The sequence below is a fragment of the Aphelocoma coerulescens genome, chromosome 7 (genome assembly GCF_041296385.1).
Source record: "Aphelocoma coerulescens isolate FSJ_1873_10779 chromosome 7, UR_Acoe_1.0, whole genome shotgun sequence".
Taxonomy (NCBI): domain Eukaryota; kingdom Metazoa; phylum Chordata; class Aves; order Passeriformes; family Corvidae; genus Aphelocoma; species Aphelocoma coerulescens.
Window position 1 is genome coordinate 37,817,155 of NC_091021.1, and position 24,756 is coordinate 37,841,910.

Consider the following 24,756-nt stretch of genomic DNA (forward strand, 5'->3'; position numbering starts at 1 on the left):
TTTAGCTCAGCAATTACATGATGGAAGAGTTTTCTTTAAATATTTCTGTGTTTCAGGGTTGAAAAACATTTAGGCTGTGGAGGTTGCAAAATGGCACACAATTGTTTGAATTTCTGTACTTTTTATAAAGAATTAGGTTATTTGTTCTTCATCATTTGTTTATAAAGCTGTTTTTAAAATAGCATAGAAAAGACCACTGGTTAAATATTTTCATTTTAGCTCTCTGATTTTAAATTCTGGAAATGGTTTATTTTGCAAGGTATCCCTGGGAATAATTGAATTTTATTGAATTTAACATGAAGCCCATCAAAAACATTATCTTCAATGGCTTTGAAAAATTGTAAGAGCTTGGTTACATTTTAATTAACTCAGGTTGTGTCCCTGGGACAGACCCTGACAAATTAAGCCTCATCTGACCTCGCCCATTTGGGATGATACAGATCAGAAGTGAGCTCTTGATGAGTTTCTATGTGCCATGCATGTGCTAAAACCAAGCTGTGGAACCATGATTAATTTGTGAGAAGGTGATTTCAAACCACAAGATGGTTTCGCTTCATTCCTGCTCCAAACTCAGTGTTTACCACCTCTCTGGGAAACCACCTGGGAAAACAGTGCTTTCCAGTGAAAGTTTTCTCTTCCTGTTCAGCTGAAAAAGTTCTGAATCACATCCTTTTGGGTCAGAGACTTCCAGGGGAGCCAAGAGAGCACAGATCCCACTTTTCATTCCAGTGGATCCCTCGTGAAAAATCCTGATGCTCCACTGTGCAGCTGGACTTTTCCAGCGGCTTAAAAGCATTCATGGATGGCAAATGAAGCACAATTAATTTCCTAGAACCTTGTTTGCAAAAATATTTCTCTGAAATTTCATAATCCCAGATTTTTTTCTCTCAATGTCACAAACACTTTGTGTTGGAAGCTCTTTTATTCCAAGTCAAGATGGGAGAGAGGAGGTAAATGACGAGTTCCTATTTCTTCATGTGTAAGACTGAAAAAAGGTGTGTTGGAATTTGGTTTTGATGAACTTTTGGGATATTTACATGCTGGCAAAGTGAGTTCTGGGGGAGCTTCAGTTGCCCATCTGAACTCTTCTCCCCACTGCCTTCCTTCATTCTGAAGCACAGGTTCAGTAATAAAAATGTTTAGAAGTAAGCCCACAACATCCGTGATTTTTTGTTGTTGCTCCAGCAGTTCAGCCAGCTTCAAAAACCTGTTAATCACCTTCCACTTGCCAAAAAAGGTTGTTTCACTTGTAGGGTGTTTAAGAAAAACTGATGGGAGAACAGGGAGACCGAGAGTTCCTCTTCTCTGTGTGTGATTCCTCACCCACATCCCCATTTTGTGCTGAAGTCACTCCTCACTCTGAGCTCAGCCCTTGTGGCTGTCGGGCTTTGGGCTGGGCTGATCCAATCTGCTAAAGCAGCAGAAATGACTGGAAAAAACAGCACGGAGCTTTCTGCACTCAGTGTCAAAGGCAAGAGTTGGGTAAAAGATGATGGAGCAAGGAAATGGATGGATGGAATAAGGGCTGGCAGGGAGTCTGCCTGAATTGTCCTAGGAAGTGAATTATCAGGGGAAAATGCCACCTCAGTCCTTGAATGGAGCTGTTCTGTGCACGTATTGGGTGAGAAAGGGAAAATGGCACAAAATTATCATTTTTAATAACCTCCTTCCTCAGAAAGAATTCGCTTCTCTTTTTCAGCGTTTTTCTGAGGCTCTCAGTGGAGGCCTGTTCTCACAGGGGATGTTTCCTCTTCCCTTGCTTTTTAAATGTCTTCATATCACATTATTCTCTAGGGGCCTTAGGCCCAAGATTTCCAGGCAGACCAGCAGAGAGGCCTGGCACAGGTTGCCCAGAGCAGCTGTGGCCCCTGGATCCCTGGAAGTGTCCAAGGTTGGATGGGGCCTGAGACAGTGGGAGGTGTCCCTGACCATGGCAGGAGCATGGAATGAGATGAGCTTTGAAGTCCCTTCCAACTCAAACTGTTCTGTGATTCTGTCATTCCAAGGAATAGGTGATAAAATGCACTTCTATCTCACAGGTTCTCTGGGAACAATGAGGTGAGAACTAAATAAAAGGTTCAGACTGACATAATCACAGAATGGCTGATACAGTGGTCAGTAAAATCCAGTTACACCCCAGATTTAAGAAAACAGTTTGAAAAGACTAATTTGCAACATAATCTTAGCAGTGTCTAATTTGTGCTACTCAAATTTTAGCTGCAAATGTCATTAGAAATGTATTCTGAGCAGGCAAGCATCAAACTTTATGCAAAAATCTGATCCAAGAAGAGAAGAGACAGCACTAACAGGTCTGGAAATGATGAGGGGAGAATGTAGGGGATGTCCTTTAGCTATAGAACCCTAACTGATAATGCCTGAGTGTACTGAATCAAAACACTTAACACAGCATCAGGAATCCCGTTTACAAACAAGGGCAGCTCTGGTGAATTTTGCATATCAGCTGAACAGCCATGGAGCAGATCCTGTCCGGGATCTGCTCTGAGAGGTCTCCATCCCAGCAGCATCTTCCAGTTGCCAGGGAAGTGTGTAAGAACCAGGACACCTGTCAGGAGCTTGTCAGTCACTGAATTGACAAAAGCCCTAAACCAGGAATATCATCCAGTCAGCAGAGCACACTTCTGGAAAGAAAAGCTCAGGATGAGCTTGTGGTGCTGAGAGTTCAGCCGTTAACCAAGTCTTTGGGGCAACACCTAAACTCATCAGCCTTTTGTTACACTGCAGTGTGAAGTCAGCCTCAGGCTGTTGCTGGGCTTTGTTCAGACATCATGTTACTGTTAATCTTCCCTGAAATTCTACATGAGGACAACTTCTGTGCTAAAATCCAAGCATGGGCACTGAAATGGAGATAAATTGGTCTGTAGTAGCAGTGTTCTGAAATGCTGCATAAAGCGTGACTGGAAGTCAAATCACTTTAAAAAACACACAGGAATCGACTCTGAGGTATTATTCCAACCATGGTCTCTCCCAGCTCAGCCTCCCTTTTAGGGAAGAGAGAAGCCAATGTCCCAAGGCCCAGGCTGCTATTTCCATCACCCTCTCTTCCTTTTTCAGTTAACTGTGATATTCAAGTTGCTTTTTGCTTCAAGCAGAATTTTTAACCCCTTCCTTGAGATGGTGGCTTCTCCTGAGGGCATTTAGGCCAGTTCATGACCTGCCGCCACTGGAGAGCAGAGGCCTAAATGTCCATTGGTTTCTTTTGTGCCCACCTTCCCTCTAACAAGGCTGGTCATTCTTGGGATCTGTATCCTGGGAGTATAATGTCAAAGCTTTTCTATGGAATTTTCAGTAGCTGCCTTGTGCTGGAGAGCAAGTATATGGGTTCCTTAAAAAAGTTATTGGTAATCTAAGCAGATGGCCTCAGTCCTGGGAAGGCTGGGCTGGATGGAAGCATCGAGTCTAGAAATGTAAGGTCTGTGGGCAGGAATTTGTGTAATTTGTGCTCAGTGTTCCCTTCTGACATGCTCAGGGCAACTCCACGCTTTGTGGTCAGGAGTCCTGGATTTCTCCTCTGACTGTACAGGGAAGTGGGATACCCAAGTTCAGGGCATTACCAACCTTGGTATCTCTGCATAAATAACACTGTGGTTAAACAAACATTGTAAGAGGAGAAACTAAGGCAGCTGGAATGTTGCATCCACCTTAGCTCTGGGATGTTACTGCTGACTAGATCCAGGGTGAAGGGAGGTGTCAGGCTCTGGCTCAGTTGGGTTTTCAAGGAAGGGAGCTCAGGAAAGCCTGGGATTCCTCGTGTGGGCTCCATGACACCAGACTTGTTCCTGATAGGACAGAATAAACCACTCCTGAGGGTGCTACACTGAAAGTTGAGTCACTGTTGCTGTTTGGCCACTGATTTACCAAATATCTGTTGGTGTGTTGGCTGTCTGGAGGTAATCATTGTCAATGGAAAAAAAAAACCAGACAACAAAAGCCAGCCAATCAAACAACAAAAAAATCCAAAATAAAAAGCAGACCATTTTTCTTCTCCTTTGCAAGGGCAAATTCTCCTTATTGATCTTACTGATACAACTGTTTGTGTTCATGTTCAAACACTCATGGAGTACCACAGGATAAACACCTGGAGCAGGCAAGACATGAAAATTCTTCCGTAAATTTTTTGTTGCGTTTGTGAAGCTTTGGTGTTCTTCTGGCCTGCCAGGAGGATTTATTGCTGAGTGAATTCCTCAGCTGTGACAAGAGGAACACCTGTTTCTGTGTGAGCACAAGCACTTCTCCATCAAACACAACATCTGGCAGTAGAAGCCCTTAAACTTGTGTTTATGACTTCTCTGGGTAAGAGACTCCAACTTTGTAATTTCTCTTGAGAAAGTCAGCAATCCCCATGACACCGGTGCTTCCTATCTGAAAGAAAATAAAGCCCTAAAGATACATCGTCATTCTGTCCCTTAACACCTGAAAAGTCTTTATTTTGCTCTTAATGAAATGCATTCTTTTGGATGTTGATATTTCTTTATCCCCAATAGCTAAGAATAAAGGTTCCATATGAGCACATGTATATCTTAACTAAATATAAACAACTTGAAATCTGCTGAGTTATTTTCTGTTCTAAAAATTCCCAGCATCAAACTTGAAGGATTTGCCTTTTAAACATCATTCTGTTTTAAATCAGGTTGGGAATTGGAAGTGAATAACCCAGATACTGCTAAGTACCTGTAATTTCTCCATCCCAATCCATGCCAACATCCTACCTTTGTGTGCTAACCACGGAAATGCATTTAGGGATGCTTTTGGGGCTGAGTACCTTGATAACTTGTCTTTTGTTCCTGCTCAGCCTGCTGGCCAGCTGCTTCACATCAAATCCACCCAAATGATTGATGAAGGTACTTTAAACAGAAAAAGTACATCTACTAATGATGGGTAATTAAACTGTAGAACTCAGTGTTTCAGAACATGTGGAAATAAAAAATGATCTCGCAGATGGACAAATTCAGGGAGGCATAGTTTGTTCAGAGGTGATTAAACTTGGGTTTGGATGGAACTTCCAGATCAAATAATTCCTGATTGCTGAATGCTCCTGCCAAAAGCCTTTAGTTCACCCTACAGTTCATATTGTCTGATGCTTTTGAAATTCTCCTCAAAAGGAGAATTCAGATTAAAATTAGGCCAACCTTCTGTTTATATGCTGAACTGGCAGCTTAATACCAAGGTGCTTTACAACTTCATGTGTTTGGACACATTTGTTTCCTCATCTCTTCCACACAGAATGCCGGTTTTAGCCTCACAGTTTGCACTGAGGAACTTTCCATGGGCAGCATTAAAGCAGTGTCCCTTGCCCTGGAGATTCCCTGATCCCTGTGACTCTGGATTTCTGCTGGAAGGGAGCGGTCCTTCCCCTCCCTAGGCCAGGTTTTCCTCGGGCTGGAGCCGGTGTGGCAGAAGGTGGGGGGTGGAATCAGCACTTGTGAGCCCGTGCAAAGTTCACTGCGCTCCGGTTGCCGTCTGTTTTTGTAGAGGTAAATTGTAGCTGTGACTGTGATTCCGTGGTCGTTCCCTTTGCAGTGTCCTCGGGGAGGATCCTGTAGGGCATGAAGGGCAGGGTGTGAGCACTGGAGTCTGTGGTGGGTTAGGGAAGTGAATCTGTCCTTCTGAGTTTGTGTGATCAATCCCAGGCTGGGTTAATGTCTGAATTCTCTTCACACTCAGCGAGCCTGAAACATCCCCTGTCAGCAGATTCAGCGGAACGTGGTGCTCGCTCTCAGCTGGCTCTTCTGGGTGACTTTAGGCACAGTCAGACATTGCAGTGATAAGGGCTAATCCAAACTGAGTGTCCTGGGTTCTTCTCAGTTGCTTTGATGTCTTGAGTTCTCTGCTTCTCCTGCTTCTTCATCAGCAGCGTTGCTTGAGCAAAGCAGATCAAAATTCGTTTATGTGATTTGTACTCCTGTACTCAAGTACAGATTTTTTTTCCCTTGGTATTAAGACTCAGGCATTGATAACTTTGAGGTTAAAATTCTGAATTCTTAGTCCCCTCACCCTGGCCTGAAAAGTTTCTTCATCTTTTTCCTGTGTGCTGGCAACGGAAGTTCTTGAATAGCTGCTTTCTCAAGCCTTGGTTAACACAGGATACTCCAGGCTTGTCTGATTTTCCAAAAAGCTGTGAAATCTAAATACTAACCCATGGCAGATTCCATGAAGAGATCCTTCCTTGCCTCTTACTCACCTGCTTCCACGTGCAGTGGGTGGAATGCTATTTCTAGGGAATCCTGCATATTGTAAGCAGCCGCTTCTGTCATGGCTTAAGGTGGAGCTGGGAAGTTCTGGGGAATCTGTGCTTATCAGAGAATGGCATTAATAGGCAGAATTGTAGCTTAAATGTATTTTTTGTAATCTTCTGTGCAGCATAGCTGAAAAATTGTCATTTTCCTCTCTCACTGATGTTCTGGTAATTTCCTCAAGAGTGTTTTTGGAGACGTGTTAGCAGATCACCTGTCTGGCAGGTCCCTCCCAAATAAACTAATGCAATATATCCACAGTCATCTCTGTCCTCTTATCTTTGAGAGGCAGGAGAGATTCACCCCATTGCCTCTGGGCATGGGGAGTATGTGTGGAAAACATGTTTAGGGAACCCTCTTGAGCCTTTTATTGCTGCAGAACTTGGAGTTTTAATCATCAAATTTCAGGCTGTTACTTTGTCAGAGTGTCAAGAAGCTTTTTAATGGAGTAACAGCATTCAGATTCTGGCTTTAAATGTGTTCTTGAATAAGAGCAAGAAGGTCAAAATCATATCCTAAAGTGCCTTCCAGATTTCAGGTCACTAGATATCATTTTCTTAATTGTTATCTAAATTTAGAAGACAAATTATCTTGTAGTAGCAAGTGCAGTGCTTTCAGGCTAAAGCTTTTGTTTGTGGTGTTGTTTTCTTGTGTCATGTACATACATCCCTGATTCATCCATGGACTTTGGATTCCTGGTTTCCACTGAAAGTTCAGGGAGAACTGTCAGAACCTGGCTTGTCTTTAAATAGCCACAGTGTTATTTCTCCTAGGCCACGTGCTTCGTTCCATGAGATGAGATAATAAAAATTGAAGTTCATGTAGCTGGAGTTAGGACTGAAACTAAATTTTATTTGCTCTTTTAAAAGCAGCTGTCTAGTTCTAGTTATTCTGTCAAATTCACCTCATTAAAATTTTGCAGCTCAAACCAATCCCATGGTTTTGAAGATTAATAGCCAAGCTCTGAGAAAGCCTTTGCAGTATCCTACAGCACTTTAAAATTTCCTGCTCTTCATAAATACTTGTAATTTGTTTTAACTTAAAAAATCATGGTAGACTTGATCAGATAAGCAAATTGAAAATTGGCCAGAAAATAGATTGCCTTGATGTGGCTCTATGAGGTGCCCAGTTAAATAACAAAATAACACCAAGAAATGAACTTAAATCGTAGTATGTGAGGATATTTTTCCAGGCATTCCAATTTCCACAGGTGTGGGAGTCTCAAAAGGTGTGCAGAGTCTCTCTTTGTTAAACTGCTTTTTGTGGGAGGTTAAAGTTACATTAAAAAATAAAAAAGGTGTTGTCAGTAGGCCTAAAGATAGGAAATTCTTTAAATAGCTCAGGCAGATGAACTCCAGCACTCCAGGAACACTGCAGAGCTTCAGGAGGATGCTGCTGCCTGTGCAGGAGGAACAAACCAGGTGCTTTTCCACAGCAATTCAATGAAATCTCCACTGTTTCAGCATGGGATGAGTTATTGGGGCTGGAAAACCTCTGTTCTGCTGCTGAGAATTGGAACAGCAAAGTCGACAAATTGGGGAGGATTGGGGAAAAAAGCCATTCAGGAATCATCTTTTTGTCTACAAATTTATGGAGGGACTGAGGAATCTCAGTCCATGTGGAGCCAGGAGCAGCAGGATGGCTGACAGTGCCTGCAAAGAGAGGGGATTTCCAGCTGAAAGGTAGAAATCCTAAAAATCCCTATTTTCAGTGAGTCCTGATGCAGGGGAGGCTGCACACTCTGTTCTGAACTGAGGAATTTAACACCGAGATTTTTGAATAAGACTCATAAATTTTGGATTTGCTGCTGCGTTTCACGAGCTCTCCTGTGGGATGTGGGGCTGCTGGAGAAGTTGAGCTTAGTGCAGAAATTCCCAGTTTTATTCTTTGCCTCTGTGGGTTTATAATGTTGTAAATTCTCACAGCTGTTGCCTCAGGGTTGTAAGATGATGGATTTTTTTTGTGGGCTTGTCTCTGCCAGGCTCTTGTTGAAGGCTAGATTGTATGAAAACCTTGGCAGAAGGGAGAGCTTTAATGCAAGACACTTTTAATAAAATAAATTAAATGATGGCTAGTGAGTAGGCAAAATCGTGAGAATGGACCAGAATATAAGCAAAATAAACCAAGGTAAACAAGGAATAGATTACTTTTGTATTGAAAGGTATGTATTAAATCATTTTAATTTAAAAATTAAATTAAAATTATTTATTTAATTAAATAATTAAATGTAGATATGCACCATCTCTCCAATTTTTAATTCTCCTTTAAAATGTAGGAGTGGGATGAATTTTTTTATAGAAAGAAAATTGAAAAGAAGCTGATTATTTATCTTCTCAAGTCATTTCCCAAAGCTAAAGAAAACTGTGCAGAAAATCTTACACTTTATTGCTGCCTGCTGAGTTATGGTCTGAAATGCAGAGGAGCAAATCAGAACTTAATTCAATATTTAGAGAATTCCTGCTTTATACCAGCGGTGTAAAATAATTGTTGCTGTTCACCAAGCTTCCTTACCAATACTTTATTGCATTCTTTGTCCAGGGAACTCTGCAAGTGTATTTCAAATTACATCAGCTTATTTCAAAGTGAACAGAACAGCTTTGTAATCAGTGATAAATATCTAATTTAAAGATAATTAAAAATGCTTGTCACATAGAAGCATATGACTTTTAAGTAAAAGTTGTTTCTGCTTGCTTGGGAGGTGATAAGATTGTGGACTAAATGTGATTAATGTTCTTTGCAGATGTTGCTTTATATGCTTAGGCTTTCAAAGTAAAGCAGTCTAGACTGTCTGTCTGCATTCTCCTACAGCTTTGATCTTGATTAAAACTGGTTGTATTACATTTATCATCTTCCTTTCTTGAATGCCAGAAAGTCTCTTAGCTGGTTTTTTTGTAACTGTATTTGTTTGTAGAGAAAGAGATTCAGTATCATCTCTAAATGCTGGAGAAAATACATATTTGGATACGTTCAGCAAGTAGCAAAAATGGCTATTTTGTATCTTGAAAGAGTCGTTTGGGTTATTTCAGATCCGGCGAATGTGATTCCAAATTAGTTAGTTAGTTAAACTCCCAGGGAGTGAACCAGGTGAGCACTGAGTGGGTTTTTCCCCTGCTGTTGGATCCAGATCTGAGGGAAGGTGGAGGATGCTTTGATCCTGTGCTGCATTCAGCTGTATTTGTGTCAGCTCTGATATTGGTGATCTGTTATTATCCATTGCATTCAGCTCCAGCAAGATTTTTCTTCCTGATTTCCACCCTTCCAGCTCCGGGGGATGGAGCTGGATTGCTTCAGGGTCTGGAAAAGGGTCAAATGCAGCAAAGTACCCAAATAAAGTACATTTTATCAGAGTACAATTTTCAATTCTGTATGGCAGAGCAGAAGAGCTGAAGGACGTGAGTTTCTCAAATCTCTGTTTAGGTGTTAAATCTGTGCCTGCTTAGGGAGATGAGCTGCTCCTCATTTGTGTGTACCAAGTACAACTGAAGTGGTTTCTCCAAGATCTGAAATATTCAGATTTGCTGTTTATTCCCTTATTTATTCCTTAAGATTGTTTAGGGCCAATTTGAGAACTCGATGTATTTTATGGGGAAGTTTGAAGTGAAGGTAAACCTTTTAATACTAAATCTATTTGTTGGTCGGTCAGTAAAACATTAAAGCATTTTGGGTAGTCCCATTAAATATTAAAGTGGATGGGGTTTGTTTTCTATTTCAGTTTTTGTCGGTGCCACCACTGAGTGCTTTTTTCCAGTCTGTTGGTTACAGTGTAGAAAATATTTGTAGCTTCTAGACCACAGTGGTGTCTTAAATCCAGGTTTGGGAACCGGGCTCCGTGAGCTCATCCAATACACAGAACGCTAGAGAAGTAACCAGATGATGCCTTAAGAGGCCTCCTAGAAACTGAGACTAGACCTAAGGCATTGCAGACAATAAGTTAAATAATATTTAGCTGTCAAAACCCATGTGGAAATCCATTATAGGAAGCAGTGAGTTGTGCATTGCTCTGTATTTGTTCATTACTTAATTTTTCCTCCAATCTTTATGAAATGCTAAAACTGTTCTGGTTTTGTTGTGACTTGGCAGTTATGTGTGATTTTTTAAAATTTATTTTTCTTTTAGTTCTGTAGCAAAAATTAATATTTTTATATTATAACACAGTTATCATTCTGGAGATCTGTAATCTTGCCTGAATGTTGATGCTGCATCAGGGGGAAAATGAATTAAAAGCAAATATTTTAATGCAAGTCTCAGCCAGCAGATCTGGATTGCCCCTGCTTTAAAAGCATCACCCAGTAGAGAACTGATGGACTGGTTGAACTGGAGTTGCTGTTCTAAATATAGATCCTGGTGTGGTTGAGATCTGTGCAGGGCCTCTTGAGAGTCAGTTCTTAACAAAATTCCTGTAAATTATCTGAATATTCCAAATTAGCACATTGAAAAGTTAACACTGCAGTTTTGGTATAACATTTTTGTAACAAATGGGTTTTTAAGGCTTCCTTGCCAAGTGAAATGAAGCAACACTGGCTCAGTTGAACACTTGAAGGCAGTTTTTTCATTGACGTGCAAGCTATAAACTGAAATAGTTTGGGATTATCATGCTGTGTCAGGTGTGGGCTGTAGAATCAGGGGGTGTTTTACCAAAATTCTGATATCCAGTAGCACTTTTTTAGTATTGTTTTGTATACTTTTCCTAACAGTGATGCTCCTGTTGACTTGCATTTCCCTCAGCCTGTGTGAATGGTTCCTAAATGAGATTCATTTTTAAATGTCTAGATGCCTAAAACCTTTAAAACCCATCTTAATTTTTTCATACTTAGAGATAATTCTGTCAGTTTCTAAAAGGTATTTTTGTGCTGTTAAATTAGATGGTGTAGATTGACATCAGATTTGTTGCTACTCATACAGAACCAGAAATAAGAATATTTTGGTCTTTTTTTTCTTAGTTGGATTTTTTCCTAAGTTAGTTGGTAGGTTTTATATAAATATGTGTATATATATATAAATTCTCCAAATTTTTATTTTAAGGAGTACAAGTTGCTAGAATTTAACAGCAATTCTTTCTAATAAGTTGTTTCCTTAAGAAAAACACCAAACATGGAAACATAAACTATTTGTAAGTGCTTGTAGGCAGGTAAGAGAAATAAAACCTGCTGTCTAGGATTATTTTTGTATTGATTTGAATCTCGTGTTAGATCAGAGCTGATTTATTTAAAGGAGCTGGAATTGCTGCATTTAATGTTTTAATGCCAATAAATGTGCTGGGTGGCCAATATGCAGCGTATTTTTAAAGTCCCTACTACAGAGTTAGGCTCTGAAAAGACTTTTAAGATTGTAATTTTTAATTGCTCCCTTTTCCAGTCAGTTGTTCTTAAAGCTCTGATAAGAAATACAAAAAGAGTTAAGTTTTAATGTATTATGCTGACTTTAATAACCTCCTTTTGATCTTGAAATGCTTCTTTTTTGGATTTGTTCTTTCGGGTGTTGATCTTGCTTTTCTGGATACAATTAGTAATAACATTTTTTGAAAAGAGGACGAGTGGACAGCAAAATCTGCTTCATGAGAATCCATAAAGATTCGAAAAAATGGAAGAGAAAAGCAGTTTTATATTGAGGTGCATGAAGAAGTTGCTTTGCTGTCCCATTGCTGTTTACTTCTTCTGAATCTTAAATAAATGATTTTTTAATAGTTTACCAGTCACTTATATCCAAATTTATTCTCTGTAAAAACAGTCCTAATAGTGATTTTTAGTGAAATCTGTCAGTTCTCACTTCCTGAGGGAAAGCTCACTTGGAGTGTCTTTGGAGCATGAAAAGGTGATGATGGGGGTTAAAAATGATCAGAGTATTTAAATTATGAGTGAGAACATTTACTTAATGAAGACTCCATAAGGTAGCTGGACTCTGGATTTCCCTGATCCCTGGAAAACAAGTCCAGAATAAGAAACTTGAGTCAAAAAAAGCCTTTGTGCTCTTCTCTTCCCTCCCTCAGAGGTGCCGGGATCTGCTCCTTGAGGATGAGCGCTGTGGTTGGCAGGGCTGAGCTGCAGCTGAGCCCTGGTGTTGTCTTTGGAGCTGAGGCCTGGCAGAGTTGACTTTGGAGAGGATGTGCTGGCCATGTCAACAGTGGTTCTGTCTGTAAACATGGTTGTTTCAAGCTCTAGAAATGGGATTTTTAACTTAATCTTCAGATTACAGTCTGGCACAGGGAGCAAAATGAGGCAGCCTGAGAGGGGACAAAGAGAAAATCCATTTCAAGTGACAGCCACTTTAGCTGGAGGTAAAGAGGAAGTTTTGCTGGATTTTTAAATATAATCAACACTGATTTCAGAGCATGAAGACACAAAGTTTAAAATTCTTTCAATGTAGACAAGGTTTGGAATTTGATCTCAACAGGACTGGACAGTGGAACTGGAATTAAACAGATACAGCGAAGTTTGGGGTTATGTAGATGTTTTGCTTCAGGAAGAGAGTTCAGCAGTCACAAACATATTAGCATTTTTATGCTGATAGGTATTTACTCAGATGTGTAATGCTGCAGCCTGACATTTATTTAAGTTTAGTGGCTGAAGGAAGGAATTACTTCCACTCGTTTGTGCCAGTTCAGCTGTTTGAGGCTGCACAGCTCAGTCGGATTTTTGATTGCGCTACAGCTCCAAAATGCTTTTCAAACTGGGCTCTTGCATCAGAGCAGACACCACGAGCTGCCAGTGTCATCCTTTAGTGATGCAGCTGATCCCAAAATGCTTCTGAAGGAGTGTTTCCTATCAAACAAACCCAATATCCATACTGGAGAAGTCCTTGGGAATAGCTGAAGTCCTGACTGGAGTTCTGGCCAAATGTATGAGCAGGATGAACTTGGGAAGTCCTGTTGGGATGAGGTGGGGAAATGAAAATACAAAACCCCGGGATCATGGGCTATGTGGAATCCAGACTGAAGCTCAGCGTGATGATTCTCCATAAATAAATTGGAGAGTTGAAAGAGGGAGGGGTAAGGAAGGTTTCCAGCTCAGTGGAGTAGGAACATTTAATGGTTTGAATTTTTCACGGCTGGGTTCTGCCTTTTCCCCTCCACGTTATCCTGTTTGCATGCAGGTCCCAGGTAATCCCTCTGGGTGTTTACACAAATGTGGGACCTGTCTCTCCTCCTGTCCAGCTGCCATCTGGACAAAGGCAGCTGGAGCTCGTCTGGATGTGCTGGGCAGTGGATGTGCACTGACCATGCAGCTCCTGCCCATGAGCTCAGCACTTGGAAATTTTGCTGGGCCAGCTTGAAGGAAAAGGATACAGCTGATGCTTTAAAAATTCTTAAAAAAACCTGGTTGTAAGTATGTTTATGCTGGGGTTTTGGTTGTAACCACAGAAAAAAAAAAAAAGAGAAGTATAGCGATGGCTAAAGAATTGGAATGTAAATAAGAAGCTTGATGAGCACATGTAGGATAACTGGGTGGTGTTTTTGCTTGCAATAGCACCGAGTGGGACACGACACCCACAGAGAGATTTGTTGGAGAGCTGAGTTGAAGGCAGAATCACACTGGTCCTGTTGTCTTTTAGATAGTTATATAAGGTCCTGTAAGACAGAAAAAGAAGTGGGGGTTGGATATATCATGTGGAGGAAACATCAAATGTGGAGTTGGATGCTTGCCTCTTAGATGTCTTGACTGTGTTTTTGTTTGACTTGGTGTGTGGTTCTGTTTGCTTTGCAGTCAAACTGTTCCATTTGCATTGTGCTTGACTGACTTGGGAGGCAAAAGGTAGAATAATTTCTTGTAATTAGCCTGGCTGAACTTTTCTGTGATGTTTTTGAGGGGTCAGAAGGGAGTCTGTGAAGAGGAGATTCCTTAATTCTCTTTATGCATACAGGTGAAGTATTGACACTGATTGTATTGAACAGGATCCTGGAAGATGTGTGAAACAAACAGTGCAGGAGAAGGGTTGCAGAAAATGTCATTTCCTGATCTTCTCTTACAGCCTGACCAGAGAAGGAAATTTGGAGACAGCTAAAATGAAGCTTTCCCAATGCTTTTTAATGAAGTGATTAATATGTTCAAATTTCCCATCTCCATGGGGCTGCAGGAATTTCAACCCTCCACTGAAGAAAATCCTAAACGTTTCATAGCTCATGTTTGGGAAGTTCTTAGGAACTTCTGTAGCTCAGAGAAGAATCTCCACAAACACCAACCTCAAAAAGGATCATTTTGATCCGAAATCCATTGAGATTCACAATTACTGAGAGGAGCTCTCCATATCTGGTGAGCTGCAGCACTGCAGGATTCCGCTGCTTTGGGATTCTCAGATCAGAGGAACAGCTCTGACAGGTATCTGAGATCATTCCCAGGAAACTCCCTGGCAGGTCCCAAAATAGAAATGCTTCTGGTTGCCACCACCAGCATGAGACTCATCCCTGAGAACGATTCATAATTCCTGATCCAGTCTGGGTGTCCTTAGGTGGTTTATTTAGGTGCTTAATTGGTGCCTTTCGTGCTGTAGGGCTTTTTTTTTAGTTTAATAACAGCATTCCAAGATTCTGTGTGGAAATGGTGTCACTCCTGTGTGCAATGGGAGAGAATCCCTGGCTCCTTCCTGGGCAGGTGCTTCCCTGAGCTGCAATCCAGAGCCAGGAGTAAGTGATCCCTCCTGGATAATGAGGGTGCAGCAGAACCCCAGCTTGCAAGTTTTAATGTCAAAAAATTAACTGAGGTTTCTCCTTACTATTATTCTTGGTGTTTGGGCTTTTGCACTGGGGAGAGGAGGATAACCCAAAGTGGGAACTGGGCATTTCTAGCATTAGTGCCTGTTCGGCCCTATTCCATTTTTTCCAACATCTCAATCTTGTAGAATTTAAACTTTTGAGCTCTTTGTTACCGATTGTGAAATATTTTAACCATCTTGTAATTGTGCCAGGGAGGGGACATTTGACCAGCAATGCCTAAAAGCCACCAGCACCTGAGGCAAGTGCAGCCCCAAGGCTGTGCCTCAAACCAAACAGTTTATAGGATCTGTCAAGCTTTTTTCCCCTACAAAAATCACCAGGCAGGGGCTGAGAGGTGTTTGTGCTGTGTGCTGCTCACACCTCACAGTGACAGCAGTGGCATGTTTGAACTTGAAAACATCAGCCTGTGTTTTACTGTGTTCCCTTGAAGTTGGGGAGTGTGAAAAATAACACTTAACTCCAAGTCTCTGGAGATTCCCAAAGGATGACAATCTTTATCTCAGGGGTAACCAGCTCTTAGTGGCACTTTAATTTCTACCTAAAGAACAGAGATGGCCGCTGACCCTTTTTCTCCATTTTCTGCCTTGTGATTTGCTCTGGAGGGATTCTGGAAACTTGGCCACCAGAGATCTGGGGGTTTTCCCACTTCCTTAAATCCAGGCTTAAATAAGATATTTGGAAGTACAAGGCAGAAAATGGAAGTTCTCTACAAAATCCTATTACAGCATTATTAATTTCTTCTATCAATGCTGGGAGGGACTGAGGGAACAAATTGCAAAAGTAATTCCAGCTTTTTTTTCCTTCAGCAAGAGCACCATGCAAGTAAAACCAAGATATATCTATATATGTAAAATAGCATCATCAATTGGTTAGAGCAGCTGACTCTGAAAATTATTTTCCATACTGTAAGTCCAGAAGACTCAGAGTGAAAAAAAGGTTGTTTTTTGTTACTGTCCACCAAACAGACCAGGGGCTGCAAGGGGTTTTTAACAATACCAATATTATTCCTCTCACCTTCCCCTGCTTCCCTCTCACTTCTGTTCCCTGGTTTTGGGTGGCATCATCCTCCATAGCTTCCACTCTACTGGGAAACCTGTGCTCTTAAGACTTAGTTTAGATTTTGGGTAGATCATCCTTTGATTTTCTAGCACTAGATTCTTCTCTCCTTCTTTTTCAGAAGTGTTATCTCAGCTCCAGAATTTCATACTTCTATGGCAGGCTCATCCCTACAAATTTTCCATTTTGAAAAGGTGTGAACTGCAAAAAAATTGAAATATTTTCCAAGTACATGATGAGATATCTTAGCAAATACAGATTTCCTGTTGTTCCCCCCACTGTAATCCTGGAGAAAAATGCAGCTCCTGCTATACAAAACTCTACACTAAAACTTACCAAGTTTACCCCTGTTCAAGTTGCAAACTTAATTTCTTTTTAAAGACTATTTTAGAAAAAGAAAGCAGCTTTCTGGACCATCAGGTTAATCTTTAAATTTTGAAATTTCCCAGGGCAGTGTGGCAGCAGTGCAGGTGATTTGTTGCTTCCCTGCCTTGTTTATCTTTTTTGCAGTTCTTGCGTTGCCTGAGTTAATTGCTGCTGTGTTTGGATTTAATGAATGTACTTTGGCTCAGCTCATCTGAAGTACAGTCCTTGTTTGACCTGGGAGCATTGAGAACAGTGAGAATAGGACTAATATTAGTCTAAAAATCAACAAAATAAGTTTGGGGACATCGTGGCATGTAAAAGGAGGACAGAAAAAGTCCTTTCTCTTGGAACTCAGTTTGCTTTATTAGGTTGGAAATAACTTCTTTCTTCTTCCTTTGAGAAACATTCCCCTGGGTGTTATCAGAAAAAATAGAGAATGATAAAATCCTGCTTCCTGCTTGCGGAAACATCAAAGCTGGGCCTTTTCAGTCTATATTTGTAGTCTGTTCTTAGATATATTTGTAGGGCTAGAAAGTGTTTGAGATCACTGTGGAAACAAATAGAATAACACATATGGGCAAGTACTTGAAAAAGGTACCTGTGCAGCAGCTGAAGTTTTTTTTCCCAAGGTGTTATTTCTATTTATGCTGCATTTTCTGTTCTTTTCTGTTCCTCTAGAACAGCGTGTTACAATGGAGATATTTTGGTGAATGGGCCATTCTATCTATAAGTTACTCAGTCCCTGTGGTGCTTCAGGCCTCTCTGCTCTGCTGGTTTATTCTAATAAACTGCTCCATTCCTTGTATTTCAGTGCTTAAAGGGCTCAAATTCATCTCAAATATAACACAATTTAAGTAACCTTTCTGTTACAGGCAGAGGTGTCTGCCAGACTGAACTTCACTCTTTAATTCTTTTATATATTGTAAGTTTTCTAGGGAATAGCAAAAAAAAAGTGTCCTTGGCACCATCAAACTAATCTTTGTAGGCTTTTCATCAACTTTCATGACTTCAGCGTGAAAATGTTGTTACATTTCATAAACCAGTGAGAGCTCACAGATTCAGTTCCCTTTGCCCTTTGTGTCTTTACATGGTGTCACCAACTAATCATGCAGCAAAAGCAGGGTTTGGGAATGAGGGTAGGACGTGGGAAGTGTTGAAGTCTTCCCTGGAAAAGGAGGGAGATGATCATTATCACATCTCACATAAAGTACCAGGAAACCATTCCTGCATTACAGACCCATGAGGTTGTGTTGCTCAGTTCTAGGTTTAGTGGATAAGGTTGGATGATGAACTCCCAGGAGTTTCTGTCTTTTTTTCCCCCCTGGGTGTAACGTGGTGACACCTGTAAGAGACAATTCCCATTCCATCCAGCACCTTTTCCCAGTGATCCCTTCCTGAATTAAGGCCATGTTAGTGCTTAGCAGCTGTGCAGAGATTTCACTGTTTGCCCCTTTTTAATTGAAAAACTGGTAGATTTTTTCCAGTTATTCAGTCTTTCTGATTGAAAAATGGCAGCCAATGCTTCCAGCTCCTCCTGAGGTGAGGTTTTCCAGGCTGCACATGTACTCTCTAGTGGAATTGCTCCCAGTTCTGCTGTTTCCTGTATTAACAGTGGTTCAGAAGTTCAGGGGTTGGTTTTGTTCCCTCTGTCACTGTCGTGGATGGGCACGAGTGTGAGGGATAGAGCAGCACTGGAGCTGCAGCGGGAACACACAGATATCCAGTGGGATCTGGTTAATGTGCCCAAACTAAACTCTGTTCTGTACTCAATGCCCTTTGCTTTCCCAGTGTGTTTTCCTCCCAAGCTTTACCTCACGTTCCATCCGTAGGACATTGCTGGAGTTTTGCTTATGGCTTCTTTCAACAGCAGCATTTTGCCTTTTGAGGTTCAGGAATTGGTTTCTGAGGACCTGGCAATTCCATGTGCACTTGGAATGGGTACAGGAGTTTCATTAGAGACCTGCTCTGCGTAATAAATTCGCTTTATTGTGAATGCCAGCTGCCCTTCTCCCCTGGGAGCTCCATCCCTGTGGAGGGAGCAGCAGAGCTGGTTGGAAGCAGATGGGCTCAGGGCTGCTTTCTTTGTGTGGGTCCCCTTCTCCTCTTGCCTTGCTTCCATCATGTTCCTGCTTTTCTGCTTGGGAAGATTAATCCAGGATTGTCCTGGTCTGTCCAAGCCTGGGTTAGTCTGGCCAGACCTATTGCAGGTGCCTGTTCAGGTGAGAAGCCCCAGCCAGATCCAAGGTCATTAAACCAAGAGCGACCGCTGCCAGTCACTGATTAGAGCATTAATGGATTAAAAAATTAATGGATAAGAAAACCTGACTATAAAGAAGACAGGAGTAAGGAGAATATTTATGCAACGTTAGTTTTACTGCAGTTCCTGAATTTTATAAAATTCAGCTTGTCTGTGGTCCTTCAAAGCTCGGCTTGGCAGCGGGAGAAAAGCAATGGCACGTGTGAGAGAAATCCAGGACTTCTGCTTTATTGCACTGACAGAACCAAATTGTTCAATCTGTTGCCTCATCTGTTTCTTGCCATAGCTGAGAGTTGTAAAGGTCAGGCCGTGGCAGCACAAGGAATATAATGGTTCCCAGGCTGCACCTCGCAGCGTTCCCAGCTGGCTCCTGCCCCTCTCCCATTGATCCGCCAGCCTCCTGCCCAAAGCACAGAAGCGGCGGCCTCGGCCTATTTTGGGAATGCGTCAGAGGCAGGACTTTGGGAAGGAGCAATGGGGGATGCTCAGTATGGGCAGTGCTGGCTCAGCTCTCCCAGGGCTGCAGCAAGGCTCAGATGGGAATAATCCTTGTTATCCTCAGGAATGGGCGGGAATGGTTGCTGGGTCACATTTATTGTGGATAAATGTGGAGAAAGGAGGTGATGCAAGTACATACATAAAAATCTGCTGTGGGAGACCTTTTCTCTTCCAGTCTGATCTTCAGGGTGCTGTGTAATGTCTTAAAAATATTAAATGTATAGATAAATACAGGCAAAGTGCTTTGGCATCCTCCTGGCCCTGCCTCAGTGGATCCTCTGATCCTCCACCTCCTCAACTCCCTCTCTGTTTCTCCACGAGTTTAATACAAGTTAAATGGTGGAGCTTCCATGAAGATTGATGGCACACTCTGGGCAGTGTCAGACAAGATAAAAAACAGGCATAAAATGCAGTTCTTACTCCCTTCCTGTATTTTGTTAACACTTTTGCTTCCCAACAACCCTTCACCTCTGCAGGAACCAGACTGGTGCTTTATATCCCATTAACTCTGAGGTTATCTCCACTAGAATCCCAGAATCCCAGAGTGGTTTCCTACATGGTCACTAAATGGACTTTAAGGTCCCTTCCAACCCACACCATTCTTGGATTCTGTGATGCCCTTGCCCCCAAACACCTCTTGGCTTTTTTGGGGGTTTCTGAGATGAACTCCCTGCTCTTTTGGCTCATGTAACAAGATAAGAAGCACAAATGCCTTTTGGTGAATTTTCCTGGCTAAATCTCCTGGTTTGGCAAATATTTTAATTAAATCTTCGCTGCTCAGCATTCTAAATTTTCTCTGCTATTGCTATTCATGGAGAAGTATTGCCACGACTTGTTCTTCATTTCTGCAAATCTTGCTAAGTTATGCAAGTCAGTGTTTGACTTCACAGAAGATCTTTGTTTCATGTTTCAACACTTGGAATGCTGCTGAACTTTATGTGTTTTCTGTCTTTATTAAAAAGAGGGGAGAGAGGGCACATTGGTACAAGCAGTAAATGATATTTTTATACAGCCTGCATTGGTTCATATGCCTGATTCTTCAGAATTCCATTTAATTGTGCTTCCCATTCCTCCCAGGTGCCATCCTGGGCAGATCAGAAACACAGGAGTGCATCTACTACAACGCTAACTGGGAAAAGGATAAAACCAATCGCAGTGGGATCGAGCCCTGCTATGGTGATAAAGATAAAAGGCGACACTGCTTTGCTACATGGAAGAATATTTCTGGATCAATTGAAATTGTGAAGCAAGGCTGCTGGCTGGATGACATCAATTGTTATGACAGGTGAGTTTTCCTAGGAATTTTCAAAATTGATTTGTCACTGTAAACTCTTTTGCCTCTCCATAATTTCTACGTCATCCCCTCTGGAACCACGGCTTGAGACAAATGAGTCTGTGAATAATTACCTTATTTTTAGATGCATGCTTGTATTTAGGGACCAGGCTTCATGTGAGTACTTTGTCTTATTTGCAGTTGTCTTACCTTCTTAAAAGAACCCAGCTATTTATTTCATTTATTCTTTTTTAGCCCATTAATAATAGATTCTGTAGTGCCTTGTTATTGCCAAACAATGCAAATATAATTATTGCAACCAGGATGCAAAATTCTCTTGTTGATTTTTCCAAAGTCTTTAGAGTTGGAAAGTCAGCACTTTGTGTCTGCAATTTACCAAATCATGGAAGTATTTTGGCAGTTTATTAATAAGCTCAATGGCAGCTCTAAGAATATTCTAAATTCCTTGTTATTTTGCTGCTAACAGATGGTCTAGAAAGTACCCACGAGCAGTAACAGCAGGACTTGGGGTTTGTTAGATGCTGACTGAATAAAGGTCATGACTCTCTTAAGCAATGGTGTTGCAGTTTTTTAAATACTCTTCTGGGTTGTATTGGGCCAAAACATTTATTTTCTGAAAAGACAGAGAATTAAGAAATGGATCCACAGTGGATCTTCATTAAAAAGTATTTAGGAATTATTTCAGCAATATTTTAGAAAAGTTTTCCTTTGTGTTTCTTAAAAGTTGAATTGTTAGAAGAAAGCCTTGCAGTCCTTTCTCCCAAATCAAGTTGCCCCCCACACCAGGATGTTTTCTGCTTTAATGACAGTTTAAAGCTCAGTTTCACAATCTTAAAAAAATCCTAAAATTGTGAGATTAAATTCTCCCTTGAGCAAAGAAAAGAAATTGGAAGAAGAAATCAAATGCAGGAAGGATGGTAAGGAAAGAGCTGGAAACAGAGTAAGTCCTCATTAAGTAACTTGTGCTAATCACACACAGAGCTGTGTTTGTCCAAAACAGCCCAAATCTTATCTTTGGAGTGTGGGGTGGTTTTACTGCTCTGGCAGTTCGTGGGGGTGACTCCAAACAGCAGCAGATTAAGGACATCAAAGAGCAAATGTTCCCTGGAAGCCATGGAACAGGGTGACAGCAAGAGCTGGCTCTAGGGAATAACCCTGAGTTTTGAAGATGAGCCCAAAACTTCCTTGACAATGTTCAGCTGTGTTTAAAATCCCTCAGTATTTCTTCAGGCTTTTCCAATTCTGCTGTTAGGCTGGCTCCTGGTTGGTGCCTGTTTTTTCTTTCTTGATGGGAATAGTTTCAGCTTATTTGTTAACAGAGTATTAATAAAAAAGCCTTTCCTGCAGTTAATTCAGTGAAATAAACCCTGTCCCTCAGCATAATGCAGGCAGAGGAGATTGTAGAAATTTTGTCATTTCTTTCTACAAGTATAATAAAATTTAAAATTTCTCCTTCTCACTTGTCTCCAGCCCTGTCCTGTGGGTTTATGGTCAAGCACCAGCTGTTTGATCCCTTGTTTTTCCTGTTTAAATCTAGATTGTGAACTGTTCCTCAGTGTCTTTCTGGTTTTCTTTAACTTTGTCTTAAAAACAGCAAAAATGTGTTTCTCTTGTAATAAAATTTCATTGCAGTATAAAATATCAAAATTTAATTTATTTCATTAGGTTTAGCTGTTACTGTGACACTCTGTTATCCTGGGTGATTTAATGATGTTCACTTTAGAAATTTTAAAGATGGGCACATATTTTTTCTGGAACAAAAACAACCCAGCTCGAGATTAATGACCATTTGACTCTTTTCTCTTGCAGGAATGATTGCATAGAGAAGAAGGACAGCCCTGAGGTGTTTTTCTGTTGCTGTGAGGGCAACATGTGCAACGAGCGCTTCTTCTACTTCCCGGAGATGGAGGTCACGCAGCGTAAGTTCCTCCTGATGGGAATATTCCACATGGTGCTTCTTCAGGAGATCAGGCTTTCCCAAAAGTCCTGGCCTGCCTTTGCTGCCAGAGGGTTCTGATAGAGCTCTGTGCATTCCCAGGCAGAGCTGAGGAATTGCCAGTTCATTTATTCCACTTGGAGAGGTTCTTTCCTATAAAATCAATAAAAGGTGCTTCAGCTCTTTCCAAGGGTGAGAAGGAAGGATAATCTGAAATAATTGCCTGGTTTAAGATACAGAAGTTACTGTCAAATCTTACCTTAATTGCATGGTTAAGCTCCTGTAAGTGTGTAAATCATCCCTGTATCCCTGTGCCAGCCTGGGGATGCTCCTTTTCTTCAAAAAAATCCTCTTTATCCCAGCTGGACCTTGAATTCCTCTGTGAATGGATACAGTAACCTCTCAAAGGGGGAAAGAATTTCTTCTCTTGCAGGTTCTTCAGTCTCAGCATATTGCGTGGTTCTGAAGGATAATCAAATTAGGCAGATGTAACAAATAATTATTTTAAATAACAGCAGCTAAAAAATGATTTGATTTTTCTTGCCTATCTTCTTCCAGTTGGGAATCTAAGCTTTGCTGAAAAACTTGAGTGATGTTAATAACTGAGCTGAAACCAGCAAATGTCTCATGTACCAAATAGCCAGAGGAAGTTGTTTATGAAATGAAAGAACACTTTCTGGGAGATTAAAATAGCCTTTGTTGACCCAGGAGATATTATTGTCATTTTTGTCAGTGATGCTGCTAAGGCAATAATTGACATTCTTCCCTCTCATGAGCCCTCTCTTGCCCCAGGGGGCTGTGGCTCCCTTTGAAGCAGCTCCAGCTTTTCCAGAGCCTTTTTTGAGGTTGTATGGAAGTGTCTTCACCTGGAGAACTCCTCCTTGCAGCCGAGCAGCAGAGCACAGAAGTGCTGGCAGGTTATTTCTGCCCTGTGCAAGGCTAAACCTCAGTATGGATTGTTTTTCATTCATTAGGTGATGCATTCTTGCAATCCCCTGGGAGTACAAACACCCCTTGCTTGCTCTAGGCTGGTGGGGGTTGGAGGCACAGAATTCCACCGTGCTGAAGTGTGAATCTGGGATCTGAGCTATTCCCATGCTTTCCAGAGTGCTGCCTTTTAACCAGGTGTTAGTTTGTGCTGGCTAATCAGCTACTGGGAGCCTGCTGTGCTGCTGGCAGGAGCTGTTAGAAAATCAGGCTGCTGCACATTTCAAACACTGCCTGGTTTTGTTCCTTAAAAGCTGTGTCCTTTTTTTTTCCCTTCAGCAACTTCCAATCCTGTTACACCGCAGCCACCTCTGTTCAACACCTTGCTGTATTCCTTGGTGCCTATCATGGGAATTGCAGTGATCGTGCTCTTTTCCTTCTGGATGTACAGACATCACAAGCTGGCCTATCCTCCCGTGCTTGTTCCCACCCAGGTGAGCCCCTGCTGTGGGATTTGGGGATTTTTAAGGGCCAAACCATTCCTGAAGGGGATCTGTCTCATGGCTGGTCTCTGTTGCCCTCCTGGTTTCGAGGTCCTAACGCTTGCTCTCCCCTAAAGCAGAGAATTAAGCTTTACTTAAACAGCCTTATTAATTATTCTTTGATGACTCTATCAGCAGCTACTTCATGTTTTTATGCATCTTTTTGTTTGGGAGGAGAAAAACTGAACACAGAGGGCAAAGACACAGTGAAGGGGTGCTGAGGGCTGAGCTGTAATGCTTGGCTGAGAACAAAAAAGGGAGTTGCCAATTCATCTTGGCCATTTGAGGTGTACAGAAAATAGTAGCTAATAGAGGATGAGCTGTTTTTAAGGAAGCCTGGAACTGGGATACAGGTGCAGTTAAAGGGAATGTTCAGAAAATCTTCAAGCACAACTCCAGGGCATAGCTCAGATCAAGGATTGTGATTCCTGTCATCTTCTTCCTCTTGTTTATGTATTTTCTGTTTTGTCTTGAAATGTTTCAGTTTTAGGGGTGTTGGTGTTTTATTTCAAAAGGATGATGAGGTTGTGGGCTCCACATTTGAGTGTAACCTGCTGCATCCAAACAAATCTCCTGTGGCTCTGTGTGTGGAGCTCCTGCTGTTGGGAGGCTCCAGCTGATCCTGGAGCTGTAATTTGTGCTAATCCTGGAATTCCTCTTCCTTCAGTTATGTCTGGAGATCCAGCTGAGATTAGGAGGCTTTTATGGAAAGAGTTAAAACATGAAATTCTAGAGACCAAAGCAGAAAGGATGGAGAAAATGTAGTTGTGGAAATAGAGAAGTAATTTGGATTTTTGCAGTAGGAATTGAGCTTCTAACTCAGCTCAGTGACCAGAATATGTGACCTGTCCTACAGTGACATTTTTTATGATTAAAATTGAAACTCCTGTTCTTTTGGGTAGGATTGCCAAGGATTGATCTG

The 24,756-nt window shown here is 41.4% G+C and overlaps 1 protein-coding gene and 1 long non-coding RNA gene across 2 annotated transcripts in view; one reads left to right on the top strand and one right to left on the bottom strand.

Moving 5' to 3' along the window:
- The window catches only part of ACVR2A (activin A receptor type 2A), a 50,514-nt gene that overhangs the window by 10,446 nt on the left and 15,312 nt on the right, over positions 1-24,756 (top strand). Inside the window, exons 3-5 of the mRNA XM_069021307.1 lie at positions 20,213-20,420; positions 22,239-22,348; positions 23,632-23,786. Coding sequence (XP_068877408.1) covers positions 20,213-20,420; positions 22,239-22,348; positions 23,632-23,786 — 473 coding nt within the window. The remainder of the gene's footprint in view (positions 1-20,212; positions 20,421-22,238; positions 22,349-23,631; positions 23,787-24,756) is intronic.
- Positions 22,359-23,437, bottom strand: LOC138113232 (uncharacterized). The gene is made up of 3 exons (XR_011152058.1): positions 23,232-23,437; positions 22,625-22,827; positions 22,359-22,518 (listed from the first exon to the last, which is right to left on the bottom strand). It is a non-coding gene; the product is annotated as an uncharacterized lncRNA (long non-coding RNA).